Genomic DNA, 16432 nt, shown 5'->3' on the forward strand with positions numbered 1-16432 from the left:
GCATGCGCCGCGTAGGGGCGCCTTTTACGACGCGGCGGACGCGGCGCGCTTGGTGGCCGGAGCTGAACTGAGCGGAGCCGGGCCGGGGTAGCCTGGCGGCCGGGCCGAGAGGACGCGTAGGTGGCGTCGTCGTCATGTCGCACGGTCACAGCCACGGCGGGGGCGGCTGTCGCTGCGCCGCCGAACGGGAGGAGCCGCCTGAGCAGCGCGGCCTGGCCTATGGCCTGTACCTGCGCATCGACCTGGAGCGGCTGCAGTGCCTTAACGAGAGCCGTGAGGGCAGCGGCCGCGGCGTCTTCAAGCCGTGGGAGGAGCGGACCGACCGCTCCAAGGTGGGCCGCCTGGGGCCCGGGGCGGGCGGGGCAGGGTCCGCGTGGGGCCTCGGGCCGTCCGTGTACTCATTCCTGATGTTAAAAATAACGACAGCCTGGTTGCCAAGCGCTTTTCCGTGCCTGTCTCCTGCCAGCTCTTTGGGAGGCGAGCATATAGGGAAACAGACCGAGAAGGAAAGGGAACAGTTTTGTCGCTACACAGATTAACGCTCTATTCCAGGGCTGTGTGGGTTAGAGATGATGACGGTGAGGGCCGTTGGTCCTAATGGCTGCCTCATCATATCACCTGGCGAAGACGAGCTAGGGATATGAAAGGTGTTTCCCGTGTAGAGCGAAGGTTCTTTACATTATGGGGTCGCAGGCCCCTTTGCTATCTTATTTGAAAGCAATGGACCTTCTCCCCAGAAAAATGCACATTAAGCACCTACCTTTTAGTTCATACTTCAGGAGGCTCTTGGACCCTTGAAATTTATTCATGGGGTTTTTATTAAGAACCTTCCAGTTGGATGGCCTGTGGCTGTTAGGACACTGGATACGACTGATTAGCTTCAAGTTAGTAAGTCTTGGAAAACCGAGGGAGAGTGACTATTCCCATTGCACCCCAGTTGTAGAACAGGATGGGAGATGCCTGAAATTGTAGGCTCTCAGCAAATATTTGTTGCTTTCTCCTCCCCCCTCCCTATCCCCTCCAGTTTGTTGAAAGTGATGCAGATGAAGAGCTTCTGTTTAATATTCCGTAAGTATCTCCCTGGTGCCTACCTTAGGCTGAATAGGCTGTACCCAGTTGCCTCCTCAGATGCATTCATTCACTGGTTGTGTCAAGAGCACACATTTGCTTCTAGAAACGGGATAACTTACTTTGGTGGGTTTGAGGAGGAAAGCATCATAGCTTTTTTGGTGCAGACTGGAAACAGATGTATTTGTTGAACAATACCTGAGAAATCGAGGTAAATTTCTTAGAATTGTAGAATGCTAGAGGTAGACAGGATCTTAGAAATTATGTAGTACAGTTTGACAGATGAGTAAACTGAAGCCCATACAGGGGAAGGGTCCTGCCCAGGGTCACACAACTAAACAGGTATTCAAACCCAGGTTGACAACCTTCTTTTTTGCATTCTGGCAGATTTACGGGCAATGTCAAGCTCAAAGGCATCATTATAATGGGAGAGGACGATGACTCACACCCCTCTGAGATGAGACTGTAAGTGGCAAAGGCTTAGGCCCTCAAGGAGCTCTTAACTCTTTCTGGTAACATTTTATTCCAGAATAGTATCATTTTTTTTCTTACTGGGTTTAACATTTCCCCTTTTAAAATGTCTTGGTCCTGTTCTGCATTGAAATACACGTATTTCTTCCTGAATTAATGGGTTTTTTAGATTAAGCATTTTTAGCCCCAATAGCTTGTCTCATATTTCAAAGCACTTACTATGACACGATTCATTCAGAGAGCATTGTGTAAATGTCATTTGTTGATGACTTTGCAGTTTTCTTAATAACTAGCTGGAGATCTTATATGATCTTTATGGAGTCTATTCTTGGGGTTAGCTTCAACATTTTTCCTTGCTATTTCATACAGTAATGGTCTTGGCCTGTGTTTTATTGACATAGAATTACTCCACCTGAGTTTGTGTGGCATTTAGTTAGCAAAGTTGTGTATACCTCTTGACACACTGAATCTTTTGCCACCAGAGCTAGTACTCTTTTTGGCAGCTTACCTTATTCCAGGACAGCCTTCCTAAAAGAAAGGGAAAACTGCTTTTTGAGTGTTGGAGAAACATATAAGAAGAACTTTACATTTAAAAATTTCGGGCCAGGCGCAGTGGCTTATCCCACAAAACCAATAAAAGATGATAAATAGGGGGGGCATGGTGCCTCACACCTGCAATCCCTTTGGGAGGCTGAGGCAGGCGGATCACCTGAGGTTAGGAGTTCGAGACCAGCCTGGCCAACCTGTTGAAACCCCCTCTGTACTAAAAATACAAAAATTAGCCAGGTGTGGTGGTGTGCACCTGTAATCCCAGCTACTAGGGAGGATAAGGCAGGAGAATTGCTTGAACCTGGGAGGCAGAAGTTGCATTGAGCTGAGATCTGGCCACTGCACTCCAGCCTCGGTGACAGAATGAGACTCCATCTCAAAAATAATAATAAAAATAAATAAAAATTCAAATCCCAGCACTTTGGGAGGCCGAGGCGGGTGGATCACTTGAGGCCAGATCAGCCTGGCCAGCATGGCGAAACTCTGTCTCTACTAAAAATACAAAAATCAGTGGCACACTCCTGTAATCCTAGCTACTTGGAGAGGCTGAAGCATGAGAATCACTTGAACCGGGGAGGTGCAGGTTGCAGTGAGCCGTGTTTGTGCCACTGTACTCCAGCCTGGGCAACAGAGCGAGACTGTGTCTCAAAAAAAAAAAAATTTTTTTTTCATGTGAAAAATTGATCAATTTAAATGGACTTTAGAGAGATTTAAGATAGTGATACTGGCTGGGGACAGTGGCTCATGCCTGTAATCCCGGCACTTTGGGAGGCCAGGGATACATAAAATTAGCTGGGCATAATGGCGGGCACCTGTTATGCCAGCTACTTGGGATGCTGAGGCAGGAGAATCACTTAAACCCGGGAGGCAGAGGTTGCAGTGAGCCAATATCGTGCCACTGCACTCCAGCCTGGGTGACAGAGTGAGACTGTCTCAAAAAAAAAAAAAAAAAAAAAAAAAAGACCATAGTTGAGTATTAGAAACATGAATTTGAAAGCAAATCCATGTATTTAATCATTTTAAGGAAATAGTACCTTTGATCTGATGCTTTTGAAGACTCATTTACTTGAAAGCTGATGGACTGACCTAAGAATATTAGGTATCCATGCTGCATTGTGATTTAGAATGTGGGCTCTGGAGTAAACTGAGTTCAAATAATGGCTGTACCGCTTGCTAGCTTCATGACTTTGAGACCTTGCTTATCTTCTCTATGCCTCAGTTTTCTCATATGTAACATGGAAATGGTAACAGTGCATACCTCATAAGATTATGGAGAGGCTTAAATGAGTTATAACATGTAAAGAGTTTAGATTAGGTCTGGAACACAGTAAGTGCCCAATTTTGGTTGAACAGACACAAATACATAGCCCTCAGTTCTTTTATTTTATTTTATACAACAGTGGGACTGATTGAATGGATTGCATAGCCCTCAGTTCTAAGCACACTACATATGTTATACTTTGTCAAATGTAAGATGTCATTGATTGTAAACTGTACCATTATTTTATATACAAGTAATACCGAAAAACTATTCAACTATGACATGCCATTGACACATCCAGAAAAGTCAGATCGAGAGTATTAAATCAGGGAAATTTGAACACAGATGAGGCGTAATGTATTGTTAAAGGATTACCATTCAGCTGGGCACAGTGGCTCATGCCTATAATCTCAGCACTTTGGGAGGCTGAGGCCAGCAGATCACCGGAGGTCAGTTCAAGACCAGCCTGGCCAACATGGCAAAACCCCATCTCTACTAAAAATACAAAAATTAGCTGGCTGTGGTGGCAGGCACCTGCAATCCCAGCTACTCAGGAGGCTGAGGCAGGAGAATCGCTTGAACCTGGGAGGCCGAGGTTGCAGTGAGCCAAGATCACACCACTGCATTCCAACGCGGGTGACAGTGCAAGACTCTCTCAAAAATAAATAAATAAAATAATTACCATTGGGCTGAGTACAGTGGCTCATGCCTTAATCCCAGCACTTTGGGGAGGCCAAGGCCAAAGGATCACTTGAGCCTAGGAATTAAAGGTTACAGTGAATTAAGATAGTAAAATCATACACTGTACTCTAGCCTGGGCAACAGAGAAAGGCTTAAAAAAAATAAAATTATTCATTTATATATTTTGAGGTGGGGCCTCACCTTGTCACCTGGGCTGGAGTACAGTGTTGTAATCATAGCACACTGCAGCCTCAACCTCCTCAACTCAAGCAATCCTCCCACTGCAGCCTCCCAAGTAGCTGGGAATACAGATGTGTGCCACCATGCCCAGCTAATTTATGTATTTTTTTTTTACAAAGATGGCATTTTGCCATGTTGCCCAAGCTGGTCTTGAACTCCTAGGCTAAGCGGTTGGCCCACCTCAGCCTCCCGATGTGCTAGGATTACAGGAGTGAGCCACTGCACCCAGCCAAAAAAAAAATTAAAGAAAAAAGAATTGCTGTTAATTTTTTTATTTGTTGATACTGTCAATTGTAAAATGGTATTACATCCACCCCCCACCCCGCCTTTTTTTTTTGAGATGAGATCTCACTCTGTCACCCAGGCTGGAGTGCAGTGGCGTGATTTTGGCTTACTGCAACTTCTGCCTCAGCCTGCCAAGTAGCTGGGATTACAGATGCCTGCCACCAAGCCTGGCAAATTTGTATTTTTTATAGAGATGGGGTTTCGCCATGTTGGCCAGTCTGGTTTTGAACTCCTGACCTCAAGTGAGCCACCATGCCCAGTCTAAAAGCCCTTTTTAGAGGTACATACTGGAATACACATGCACACAGGCACAGACACACACACACACGCAACCTCTGCCTCCTGGGTTCTGATAGGCAAAATCTACATAATGTCGATCATTGAAGATAAGTGAAAAGTATGTGGAGATTCATATGTTCTCTCTACTTTTGTATAAGTTTGAACTTTTCCATATTGAAGTTTTTAAAATATATGCATCACTTAGAACTGATTCAGTTTCATCTCCATACCAATTGTGTGGAATACGTACTATTACTATTCCCATTTTACAGATGAGGAAACAGAGGTGCCCAAATTTACTCAGCTGGTAAGTGACAGAGCCAGGCTTGAAACCCAGAAAGTCTAGCTCTAGATTTTAACTACAGTGCTATACTGCTTCTGATTATTCTGCTCATAAATGTTCACTATTATTATTATTCTATGGTGCGTCATTCTTAGAAACACTTTGAAGTAAACATTTGCTTTCTTAAATTACAAGCATTTTGCTCCAGCTAATATCTAGGCCTCTTCTGTGTGGGTGTGTTAATAAAACATCCTGGAGTTGGTGGAGATATGTGGCTTAGTCTTTGAGAATTTTTGGGTTATAGAGACATCTACTTTTTTGATTACTCTTTTTTTTTTAGGGAGAATTTCACTATGTTGGCCAGGATGGTCTCGATCTTCTGACCTTGTGATCCACCCACCTTGGCCTCCCAAAGTGCCAGGATTACAGGTGTGAGCCACTGTGCCCAGCCTAGATTACTCTTTCAAAAACATTTTCTTCTCTAGCATTTTACTTTGTACTTATTTTGAGGCGGACTCTCACTTTGTTACCCAGGCTGGAGTGCAGTGACACAATCTCAGTTCACTGCAACCTCTCTAGCAGTTTAAATGTGAGGTTGCAGTCTTTCATGTTCTTTTTTTTTTTTTTTGAGACGGAGTTTCGCTCTTGTTACCCAGGCTGGAGTGCAATGGCGCGATTTCGGCTCACCGCAACCTCTGCCTCCTGGGTTCAGGCAATTCTCCTGCCTCAGCCTCCTGAGTAGCTGGGATTACAGGCACGCACCACTATGCCCAGCTATCATGTTCTTTCAAAATGGAAACCCTCCAATTGTTTTTTGTTTTTTGAATTTTTTTTTTTTTTTAAGAACTGTAATGTGACTGAGTATATGGTGTAGTTTTTGGACACAAAAAAATGCTTGAGCATTAGGTTACGTGATCTTTTATCTCTTAACTGTGTGTAGTATGTTTCTGCCAAAGTATGTATTTTTCCCATGAGTAAGCTGTTTTATTTAATAACATCCTCAGTTTGGTCTGAATGTGCTGAGTTATTTATTTTCTCCATGCATTTGCTGCATGTGACCTAGTTTGAGCCGTCTCTTTGTGTATTGCTTCTCATGTGATATTAACCCACTCAAAGATGTCACAGAGTTATGTTGCAGATCTCAGCTCTTTTTTTGTTAGATTAAAGGTATTTGTAGGCTGGGCATGGTAGCTCATGCCTGTAATTCCAGCACTTTGGGAGACTAACGTGGGTGGATCACCTGAGGTCGGGAGTTTGAGACCAGCATTGCCAATATGTTGAAATCCTGTCTTTACTAAAAGTACCAAAATTAGCTGGGTGTGTGGCGTGCGCCTGTAGTCTCAGCTACTCTGGAGGCTGAGGCATGAGAATCACTTGAACCTGGGAGGTGGAGGTTGCAGTGAGCCACCCATTGCACTCCAGCCTGGGTGACTCAAAATATATATGTATATATATATTTGGAGGTACTTGTATATAAGTGCCAATAAAATGCCATTTCTAAAATTTGACCCCTAAATTCAATCTCCTATTGATAGAACCAAAGCCAGTTAAGCAGTCAGTAGAAAGATTTGAAAACCTGAAATGTGATAATGCACATTTCTTGACTTTTCTTCCCTTTCCTTTCTTAGGTACAAGAATATTCCACAGATGTCCTTTGATGATACAGAAAGGGAGCCAGATCAGACCTTTAGTCTGAACCGGGATCTTACAGGAGAATTAGAGTATGCTACAAAGTAAGTATGGGGCCTGTCTTCCATTTTCTGTGGCTTCTTATATGGCTCGCCATTTATTTTTGGCCAGTCTCCTGCTCTCTTAGCATCAGAAATGAGTTCAAACAGTGGAAGAGACTTGATCTTTGACTTGGTCAATTTTTGGCAGAGATTCAGTGCAAGCCACAGACTTGTTAACTTGGAAGCAATTGGCAGGTTTGAATGAACTCCTAGGGTGGTTTTAGTAAAGATGCTTTCAGAATTCCTCTTTGCATAGTGAGCTTGTAACAGGCAGTTACATGTGACTGCTGTATCTCCCATTAGTTTAGTTCAACACTAAATGTGCTTTAGAATCCCTGCTGGGTTATGCAGCATTTTTCGTTCCTGTTCCTTGAGGGCAGGAGCAGTGTTTATCCCTACTGCCTTGGACAGGATCTGGCAGATGCTCAGTAAATGGTCATTGAATTAATTACCTGTCCAAAGGAGAAGGAAGAACTCCAAGTGTTCTCTGACTTTGCCTGGGTTTTATGAGTTGGAGCTGAATTGTTGTTTTACATGGTAGTGAGATACTCATTGAACTGTAACTTACATCATCTTTCCCTATTCCTGTCATCCTCTAGAATTTCTCGTTTTTCAAATGTCTATCATCTCTCGATTCATATTTCAAAAAATTTTGGAGCAGATACCACAAAGGTCTTTTATATTGGCCTGAGAGGAGAGTGGACTGAGGTAAGATGGGGTTAGAAAGGTTGTCTCCTCATGTCTACATATCGGCACACTGTGGTGATAGGAGCTACCAGGGAAGGGAAAAGAGCAAATGTTACAGTTACTCCCGGTTTGTTTATGATTTTTCTTGGTTTTATCAGTATACACTTTCATTTCATTTCACAAACTAAAAGGTATTTTTAAGGAGGTTGAAATTGTCATATACAATTTTTGGGAAGACAGAGTCTCATTTTGTCACCCAGGCTGGAGTGCAGTGGTGAGATCTCGGCTCACTGCAACCTCCGCCTCCTGGGTTCAAACAATTCTCCTGCCTCAGCCCCCCGAGTAGCTGGGATTATAGGTGCCCACTGCCACGCCTGGCTAATTTTTTTGTATTTTTAGTAGAGAAGGGGTTTTGTCATGTTGGCCAAGCTGGTCTCAAACTCCTGACCTCAGGTGATCTGCCTGTCTCAGCCTCCCAAAGTGCTGGGATTACAGGTGTGAGCCACTGCGCCTCTCCTGAAATTGTTATTTATATATATTAATTCATAGTTTTTTACTTTCAAATTCTTTCAATACTTCTGATAATCTTTACTGTTCAGGCACCAGGAATAAGATAATACAATAGACAAGTTCCTGTTCTCATGGTTTCCCCATTATAGTAGGGTGACTGAATCTTCACAGTTATAGGGTAAATCATTGATAATGATCTTTGCAGCTTTCTGAAGTTAAAAAGTATCAAAATTGGGCGATACTAGATGATGACTTCTAAGTATCAAAATCGGGAGATATTAAATGACTACTTCTAGAAATGAGCCTGAATAGGGACTTCCAGCAATGTGTGTGGTGCGGAAAAGGACAGTTCTTTTAATGGCCGGCTGACCCAGCTTCAATTTTCTCACAGCTTCGCCGACACGAGGTGACCATCTGCAATTACGAAGCATCCGCCAACCCAGCAGACCATAGGGTCCATCAGGTTACCCCACAGACACACTTTATTTCCTAAGGGCTGGCCAAGGCTCCCATAGAGGCGCCATGTCAGTGAAGATGTACGACTACCTGTTGGGAAGGACAAAGGGATGAGGCTCCAGAGAGAGTTGGCTGCCACAGCCTCTGCCAAGCTTTGTCTTTGGGGCTTGCTGCAGAAACCTGGCCTACAGAAGATATGACACCACTGGGAGGGTTGTGTAGGTGCCAGGGAACAATCGTGGTTTTCTAGGGCGCTGCGGAAACGGGGTCTTGGGCTGGGTGGCGTCTGGCAGTCATGGATAACGCTTGCTTTTCCAGTCAATGTGGCCATGTGATTCCAAATGTCATGTTGTTTTGTGGCAGGAATGTTATGTGACTTTTTTTTTTTTTAAAGGAAACTATTTGTGGGCTGTAGGAAGCTTTCTGACGCCTCAGGATTGTGTTAGTAGTAGCCATCAGGAGGGTCTCCAACTAGAAACACTTGTTCCTGCTTGCTCCTTTCCCCTCTCATTGTTCAGTATTTTTATCAAGTTTCCCAGCTTGGAGTTGTCTGTCACGCACGTGTGTCCTGTTGTTATAGCTAGAAGGGCAGGAGTCTCCTGCTGATGCGTGATAGCTTAAGCTTGGGGAGAAGTTCTTTTCCACAGCCTAGCTAAGCAGTCTGGGGAAAGCATGGGGATCATTTGTGTGTGTGTGGGTAATCTGGTCAGTAAGATTGAGACTTAGTTAAGATTCCCCTTGGAACATCCTTAATGTTTATTAGCTTCTAACTAGTGTTGTAAGTCCAGTGCCAGAATTTGGAGATCTGAGTTCCTCTTTTCATGGCTTTTATTCACTGTGACTAATAAGCTTCCTAATAAATCCTTGCCAGACTTAATGTTTGTACTTTCTTTTGAGTTCATGATAGTACTGATGCAACTTGCATTGCGTGGAGAACTGTACTGAACTTTGAAATTTTTTGTTGTTGTTTTGGACTAGGTAGATTTTGGAAGTGCCACAATTAAATCAAGACTGGATCAGTTTCTCCAGGAAAGGTCAAGCTCAATTTTGTACAGTAGGCCAAAAACACTCCTACCCATACATGTAAAGAGGAAAGTGGGGTTGAAAACCTGTATTTCACAAAAATTAGCTGAGCATGGTGGCACACACCTGTAGTCCCAGCCGCTTGGGAGGCTGAGGTGGGAGGATCACTGGAGCCAAGGAGGTCGAGGCTACTGTGAGCCATGAATGTGCCACTGCACCCCAGTCTGAGGTGACACAGTGAGACCTTGTCTCAAACCACAAAAAAACCTGTATTTCATTTTGCACAAAAGGAAGTAATTTGTAGAATAACATTTACAAAAATAAGGGAGAACTGATTCTGGAGCTCATCAGAAGAAATGAGAGTGAGGAAAGTAATTGAGCAGCTCATGTGGTCTGAAAGTGGACCAAAGACATTGGACTTAAATTTTGAAAGTCAGTTTGGCAATTGGAGAGAATATAAGTATCTAAAAAGGGGATTTGAAATGGTCAGTATTCTCTCCCTTGCAGAAAACAGGAACAGGTAATAAATGGAATTAGTGTTGAATCTGATCCTCTTGGGAGAATTCCTCTGAGGGATTGGCCCATGCCGTTGTTAGGAGGAGATAGCCACTGTTTCTCTAGCCTGTCCTAGGAAATGTTTGCTACCACCAAACCTTGTTGGCCCTCAAAATTTCTAAAATCAAATCTCAAATCAACCAGAATGCAAATGCGTTCTTGAAAAGCACTAAGAGTCCTATTCACTCAAGACATAGCCTTTTTATTTCAGTTGGATTGTTTTTTGGAGTTAAAAGAAGGGTTATGTTTAAATTTGGAGTAGGGGGAAAAATAAAGTTATAAGTCTTAGAGCAGACTAGCCCTTCACTAATTCCACTAATTAAAGCACTAATCACAGCTCCTGGGACTGAGCCTCTGATTTTGAAGCTTTGCTCTGAAGAATTTGTTGAAAGTGCCATGGTGTCTCAGGTGATTGAGGTTGCAGGAGGAAGTGTTTATTTTTCCCTAAGCGGGGACATTACCCCCTTTTTCTTTTGACATTCAGTCCTGAGTCCTTGGCTTGCGGTGGTCCCCTAGGCCCAAAGTTTTCCTGCCCTGAATCCTGGTATTGTAGGCTCCTTGGCCTGTTGAGACTTAGGACCGAATTGCCTCTAGGCCTGGGGGAAAGTGCTTTGTTGTGCTTCCAACTTTGTACTGTTTTCTTTCTGTTCAAAGAAAACACTAGTATAGGTTAAGCTGGGAGAATGAGTCCTAAGTGGCTAAGGGGCAAGTGTGACTCATTCTGTACTTGCAGATCCCTACACATTCTCAGGGAGATGCTCCTTCAACTCATGTTTGCCTCCCCTCTGACTTTTCTGTGGTCCCTGATCCCTATTTCCACTTCAACTTGATGGCAGCGTTTTGTGCACTGTCTGCATGGCATTGCTTGTGAAGGGCAGCGCTAACACTGCCAGTGTCTGTCCAGCTCTCCTGCTACAACCTTTGTATATTTTCCCTAAGTCCTGTTTTGTGTGATTAACATCTCATGCTGTGACTTTACAGTGTATAAAGTATGTTCACACAACCTCATTTAAGCCTACCAATAAAGCTGTGAAGGAGACAGGGTGGTTATTACCATTTTATAGCTCAGGAAGCAGATTCAGAGGCAGAATTTCAGTGGCACCCCAAGGTTGCTATTTACTTCCCTTCCTTGAGCCTCAGTTTCCCCATCTTTAAGGCTGGAGAACTAGATGATCTGTAAGGTCTCTTCAGTTCAGACTATGTGATTCCATTCATGATCCTGGAATAGGGCCATGAAAGCCAGTGGCAGACACCCAAGGCCTTAAGAGGTATGTCCCATGAGGATGGGAAGGTGGTAAAGTTTCTGTGAACAATAGTGTGAGGGATGTCTCTCCTTCCAGACAGCTCACCTCCAGGAGGCGCCTGGGTGGTGGTAGCAAGTGGGAGTCTTGGGTGCCCTGTCTCCATTCTATAAGGTGGGAGCGGGTGGGAACCCAGCGACTGCGCGGCTGAATGACAGGGAGTGGCCCCGCCGCCTCCAACATGGCAGCTTCTATCCAGCGAAGCCGGGTCCCCGCTTCCGGGTTCCGTACCGTTGGCCAGGCTACATCCGGCAGCGCTCTGGCTGGGTTCCCGGGACTCAACGGAAGTTCCGGCGGGGGCGGCCGAGGGGGAAGAGTGTGTGTCTGCGGGAGAAAGGAGAATCGCCTAAGCGGCCTCGGAAGCCCCAGGGAGTGGAGGTAACCGGCCTGCGGGCCTGCGGCTGCGGAAGAACGTGTGGGGGACGTTGGCCTCTGGAGGGTCCTGGAGAGCAGGGAGGGGGAGCGGCGATGGGGGGAGGGGGGGTGGGGAGTGAGGTACCAAGCCGCTGTCCTGTCTTGGGGACTTCGGGAGTGGAGCTGGGCTGGGCAAGGGGGTGTCTGGGTATGAGACAGACTTCGGGGTCGGAAGTGGAAGAGCCCATTGTGGGGCGGGGCTTCCCCAGAGTCAAAGATAGAAAGCCCCATTGTGGGCAGGTGCGAGTCCTGGGTCAGGGTAGAAAATGTCAATGGGGAGGGCGAGCTTTGGTCAGAACAGAAGTTCCCATTGTGGGGAGCGGGAGATCCTGGGTCAGGGTGGAAGTTCTCAAGGTGGAGAGGGAGACAGGTCAGGGGGAAGGTACCCCTCTGAGGAGGGAGCCTGGGCGGGAGGTCCAAGTCTCCACGGTGGAGAAGGAAAGGAATTGCAGCTCAGGGCGGGAGGTGCATTCCCAGTGGGAAGAGGAACCCCGGATCACAGGTGAACAATCCCATTGTGGGGAGGTGCCCTCAGGGGTCGGAGACGGAAGGTGAGGCCAGTTGGGAGGGGTGGACAGGCACTTGGAGGCAGGTAGTGGATGCTTCCGGCGAGTTTGGAGGACGCTCAGGATGGGGAGGGGCCAGCCAGCCTGACATTCTTTTGTGTGTTTGGGAGTCCCAGAGCGTGGTCAGGCTGGGCCCGTTTGCAGTCAGTGGCCGCAGCAGCAGGTAGCTCTGTTTAGGAGGGTGTGGAGCACCAGTTTGGGGGTGGGTGGCAGACAGGAGTTCTTAGGCTCTCTGGGGACATGGGCAGCCCCCCGGGGTTCTGGGAATGGATGAGCCAGAAGAAACTGCGTGGAGGCCGTATGGGGCTGGGTGTGGGGAGGTTGAGATGGGGGTCGGGGGCGGCACTGAGTAGGGGCTGGAAGCTCATTTTCCTGGCATTTTTCTCTCCATTTCCTATAGGGCCGGGATTTGGGGAGGCAGGGACCCAGGAATGATTGGAGAGCAGTGGGAAGGCACTGACCCCAGAGGAGTTAGAGGGGGAACGAAGCAGGGGTGTGACTGCCTCCCCTCACCCCCTGCCCTACAGTCCCTATGCCCTGCCTCTTTCTCTGCAGCAAACTCAGGTCCTGTGTTGGGCCAGAACCAGAGATACACCTTCTGGGCCACTAGGGTGGTTTCCTCTGCCTTTCAGCCCTGGAGTGGAGGCAGACTTCCCCTGTGCCCTGGGACTTCTTGCCTGACTATTCTTTGTGCCCAGGACAGAACCTGGGTGCTGTGTGGGGCTGATGGCCTGGTGGCCTCTTGGGCCAGGAGTGTGTCCTGTGCCTGGTTTTGCTCTTGACCGCCATCCCCGATGTGTGCAGGCCCCCGCCGTGGAGCCGTGTGGTGTATGTGTGGTAACACCATGTCTGTGCCCCTGCTCACCGATGCTGCCACCGTGTCTGGAGCTGAGCGGGAAACGGCTGCGGTAAGGGTCCGCTTTCATCCATGGCCAGACCCACTGGGGCAGCTAGAGGACTGGCTGGAGCGGGTGTGGGAAAATGGAGGTGGCGGTGATGAGCAGGCAGTATCCTGAGGTCAGGAGGCTTGGGGTAGTAAACTGTTTGGCTGCTACCTGGGTTCCCCCAGGTCCTTAGGGGTGGGGGACGGGTGGGCAGAAGTTGGTGGACCTAGGGGGAACCTTTGTGTCTCCCCATGTCCTATCCTTTTCCAGGTCATTTTTTTACATGGACTTGGAGACACAGGGTAAGTGACTGGGGAGGGGTGTTCCTTAGGGAGGGGGCCTGGGCCCAGCAGCGGACCAAGAGGCCTGCACGTCCCCTTCCCTTCTTTTTTTTTTTTTTTTTTGAGACAGAATCCCGCTCTGTTGCCCAGGCTGGAGTGTAATGGCACAATTTCAGCTCACTGCAACCTCAACTCCTGGGTTTAAACAATTCTCTTGCCTCAGCTTCCCAAGTAGCTGGGATTACAGGCGACTGCCACCATGCCCAGCTAATTTTTTTGTATTTTTAGTAGAGACGGGGTTTCTCCATGTTGGCCAGGCTGGTCTCGAACTCCTGACCTCAGGTGATCCACCCGCCTCGGCCTCCCAAAGTGTTGGGATTACAGGCGTGAGCCACTGCGACCGGCTGTCCCCTTCTCTTCCTACTGCATTGGAGCCTTTTCTCCCGTCCCTCCTACAGGCACAGCTGGGCTGACGCCCTCTCCACCATCCGGCTCCCTCATGTCAAGTACATCTGTCCCCATGCGTGAGTGTCACCCCAGCAAGGGAGGGGCTGAAGCTGGGGATCATCTGGGGGTGGTCCTGTTGTCCCAGGCCTGTTCTCTCCTGTCAGCTGCATCCTGGGGCTTGGGCCCAGGGCAGTCAGAAGTGACATTTTCAACCTTAGCTCCTGTGGAGCCCCCAGGAGTGGGGTCCAGCACCAGCCCCCACCCCTAGGGCCTTTTAGACCTGAGCTCTCCTAGACCCACACCTCCCTTTGCCCCTTCCCTGAGTACTCACCGACTGCCTGGGACCCCATCACACCAAGAGCTGGGCCCTGCTTCTCCATTGCTGGCGCTTTGCCCCAACCACAGCCTCCAGCCCCACGTGGCAGATTGCCTGGCAACACCTTAAACACAGGCCCTGCCTGCTGGGAGGGGCCCCCAGGGGAGGCGGGGCCCCACTCCGGGCTCTGGGCTGCAGCTTCCTCATCCCTCCTGAGTATGATGGGCCCTCTGGCTGTCCCTCCCCAGGCCTAGGATCCCTGTGACCCTCAACATGAAGATGGTGATGCCCTCCTGGTGAGTTTGGGAGTGGGTGGTGGACAGGGGGACAAGGACACTTGAGCTGAGGGAACTAAAGGGTGCTGGCCAGGGTTTTCTGTAGCTGCCAATACCTCTACTCCCCAGGTTTGACCTGATGGGGCTGAGTCCAGATGCCCCAGAGGACGAGGCTGGCATCAAGAAGGCAGCAGAGAACAGTAAGAGCCCAGGCCCTGCTCCACATCCTCCTTCCCCTGCCCCCCAGGAAAGTGCTGGATGGTTCCTCCACCTGGCTCCCTTCTTGGGCCCCTTGGCAACTTCCCCCCACCCAATCACGCCCCCTCCTCCCAGTCAAGGCCTTGATTGAGCATGAAATGAAGAATGGGATCCCTGCCAATCGAATCGTCCTGGGCGGCTTTTCACAGGTGAGGGGAGAGGGGTGGGGGGCAGGGGTGGCAGGTGGATGAGCTGTGCCCTCATGACCCCTGTCTCTCTTCCCTCCAGGGTGGGGCCCTGTCCCTCTACACAGCCCTCACCTGCCCCCACCCTCTGGCTGGCATCGTGGCATTGAGCTGCTGGCTGCCTCTACACCGGGCCTTCCCTCAGGTGAATGTCCCTACTGACCTCCCCCTGCCCCCTACCTTTGTGTCTGCATCCTCGTGGCTTGGGGACTGCTGCAGTACTGGCTTTGCCCTGAGTCCTGTCTGGCCCCTAGGCAGCTAATGGCAGTGCCAAGGACCTGGCCATCCTCCAGTGCCATGGGGAGCTGGACCCCATGGTGCCCGTACGGTTTGGGGCCCTGACGGCTGAGAAGCTCCGGTCTGTTGTCACACCTGCCAGGGTCCAGTTCAAGACATACCCAGGTGTCATGCACAGCTCCTGTCCTCAGGTCAGTCGGGGGACCACATCCCACTCCCACCTCTCTGCCTCCAGCCAGGAGCCTTTTGTGATCCCCTCTTAATCCCCTCAGGAGATGGCAGCTGTGAAGGAATTTCTTGAGAAGCTGCTGCCTCCTGTCTAACTAGTCTCTGGCCTCAGTGTGGTCTCCCAGCTCATGGGGGACCCAGCAAGCAAGCGTGGCACCATCTTGGATCTGAGCCGGTCGAGCCCCTGTCCCCACCCTTCCTGACCTGTCCTTTTCCCACAGGCCTCTGGGGCAGGTGGCGAGGCCTGGCCGGGCCTTCCTTCCTGGCCTCAGTCACCTGGCTCTCTGCAGCAGGGGCAGGCTGCTTTCTTATCCCATTTCCCTGGAGGCGGGCCCCCCTGGCATCAGTATTGGAGGGGCTACAGGCAGCTGGAGAAAGGGGCCCAGCCGCTGACCCACTCACTCAGGACCTCACTCACTAGCCCCGCTTTGGGCCCCCTCCTGTGACCTCAGGGTTTGGCCCATGGGGCCCTCCCAGGCCCCTGCCCCAACTGATCCTGCCCAGATAATCGTGTGTCTCTCCTGCGTCCACTCCAGCTGCTTCTCAGTCCTGAATGTGGCCATGGCCCCGGGGCCCCCTCGCTGCTGTGGGCTTCCTGTCCCTGGGCTGCAGTGCTGGTGAGGAGGTGGAGCCTTTTGAGGGGGGCCTTCCCTCAGCTGTTTCCCCCAACTGGGGGGCTGGGCCCTGCCTCCTGTTACCCTCCTACCCTGCAGGCCTGGAGCCTGCAGGGCTGGACTGAGGTTCAGGTCTCCCCCCAGCTGTCTCACCCCCACTTTGTCCCAACTCTAGAGCAGGGAGGGAGGTGTTGGGGGAGGAATTGTGTCTCGTCTTCTGTCTCCATGTGGTTTTGGGTGTTTTTCTTGTTTTGTCCTGGATTCCGATAAAATTAAAGAAATTGCTTCCTCAGTGCTCAGGCCTGGCTGATTCTATTCCAGGGGTAGATAGTGACCATCTGCGAGAAC

At 49.1% G+C, this 16432-nt stretch overlaps 2 protein-coding genes across 3 annotated transcripts; both read left to right on the forward strand.

Moving 5' to 3' along the window:
• The first annotated feature begins 57 nt into the window (after positions 1 to 57).
• On the forward strand, positions 58 to 9377 carry PITHD1 (PITH domain containing 1). Its single transcript, XM_012439798.2, has 6 exons — positions 58 to 332; positions 1025 to 1068; positions 1456 to 1533; positions 6746 to 6850; positions 7447 to 7555; positions 8436 to 9377. Exons 1-6 carry the CDS (start codon positions 135 to 137, stop codon positions 8535 to 8537), a joined length of 636 nt encoding a protein of 211 aa, XP_012295221.1. The 5' UTR covers positions 58 to 134; the 3' UTR covers positions 8538 to 9377.
• A 1837-nt stretch (positions 9378 to 11214) lies between these two features.
• LYPLA2 (lysophospholipase 2) lies at positions 11215 to 16379 on the forward strand. Of its 2 annotated transcripts, XM_012439796.2 has the most exons (10): positions 11215 to 11757; positions 13164 to 13267; positions 13514 to 13545; positions 13983 to 14048; positions 14536 to 14583; positions 14692 to 14762; positions 14896 to 14969; positions 15049 to 15150; positions 15260 to 15433; positions 15515 to 16379. In XM_012439796.2, exons 2-10 carry the CDS (start codon positions 13190 to 13192, stop codon positions 15563 to 15565), a joined length of 696 nt encoding a protein of 231 aa, XP_012295219.1. In that variant the 5' UTR covers positions 11215 to 11757; positions 13164 to 13189; the 3' UTR covers positions 15566 to 16379. The 2 variants fall into 2 exon arrangements, with proteins under 2 accessions (XP_012295219.1, XP_012295220.1); XM_012439797.2 differs by lacking the exon at positions 13514 to 13545.
• Positions 16380 to 16432: the final 53 nt, after the last annotated feature.

Source organism: Aotus nancymaae, unplaced genomic scaffold (assembly GCF_030222135.1).
Source record: "Aotus nancymaae isolate 86718 unplaced genomic scaffold, 86718_ANA_hifiasm-v0.15.2.pri h1tg000053l, whole genome shotgun sequence".
Taxonomy (NCBI): domain Eukaryota; kingdom Metazoa; phylum Chordata; class Mammalia; order Primates; family Aotidae; genus Aotus; species Aotus nancymaae.

What these genes read in the sequence shown, in the direction of transcription:
- PITHD1 (XM_012439798.2), top strand. Translation starts at nt 135, where the DNA reads ATGTCGCACGGTCACAGCCACGGCGGGGGCGGCTGTCGCTGCGCCGCC. An exon ending in GAATTAGAGTATGCTACAAA is followed by an intron (nt 6,851 to 7,446) that starts GTAAGTATGGGG and finishes GTCATCCTCTAG; the next exon opens with AATTTCTCGTTTTTCAAATG. An exon ending in TGAGAGGAGAGTGGACTGAG is followed by an intron (nt 7,556 to 8,435) that starts GTAAGATGGGGT and finishes ATTTTCTCACAG; the next exon opens with CTTCGCCGACACGAGGTGAC.
- LYPLA2 (XM_012439796.2), top strand. Translation starts at nt 13,190, where the DNA reads ATGTGTGGTAACACCATGTCTGTGCCCCTGCTCACCGATGCTGCCACC. An exon ending in TCCTGGGCGGCTTTTCACAG is followed by an intron (nt 14,970 to 15,048) that starts GTGAGGGGAGAG and finishes TCTTCCCTCCAG; the next exon opens with GGTGGGGCCCTGTCCCTCTA. An exon ending in TGCACAGCTCCTGTCCTCAG is followed by an intron (nt 15,434 to 15,514) that starts GTCAGTCGGGGG and finishes TAATCCCCTCAG; the next exon opens with GAGATGGCAGCTGTGAAGGA.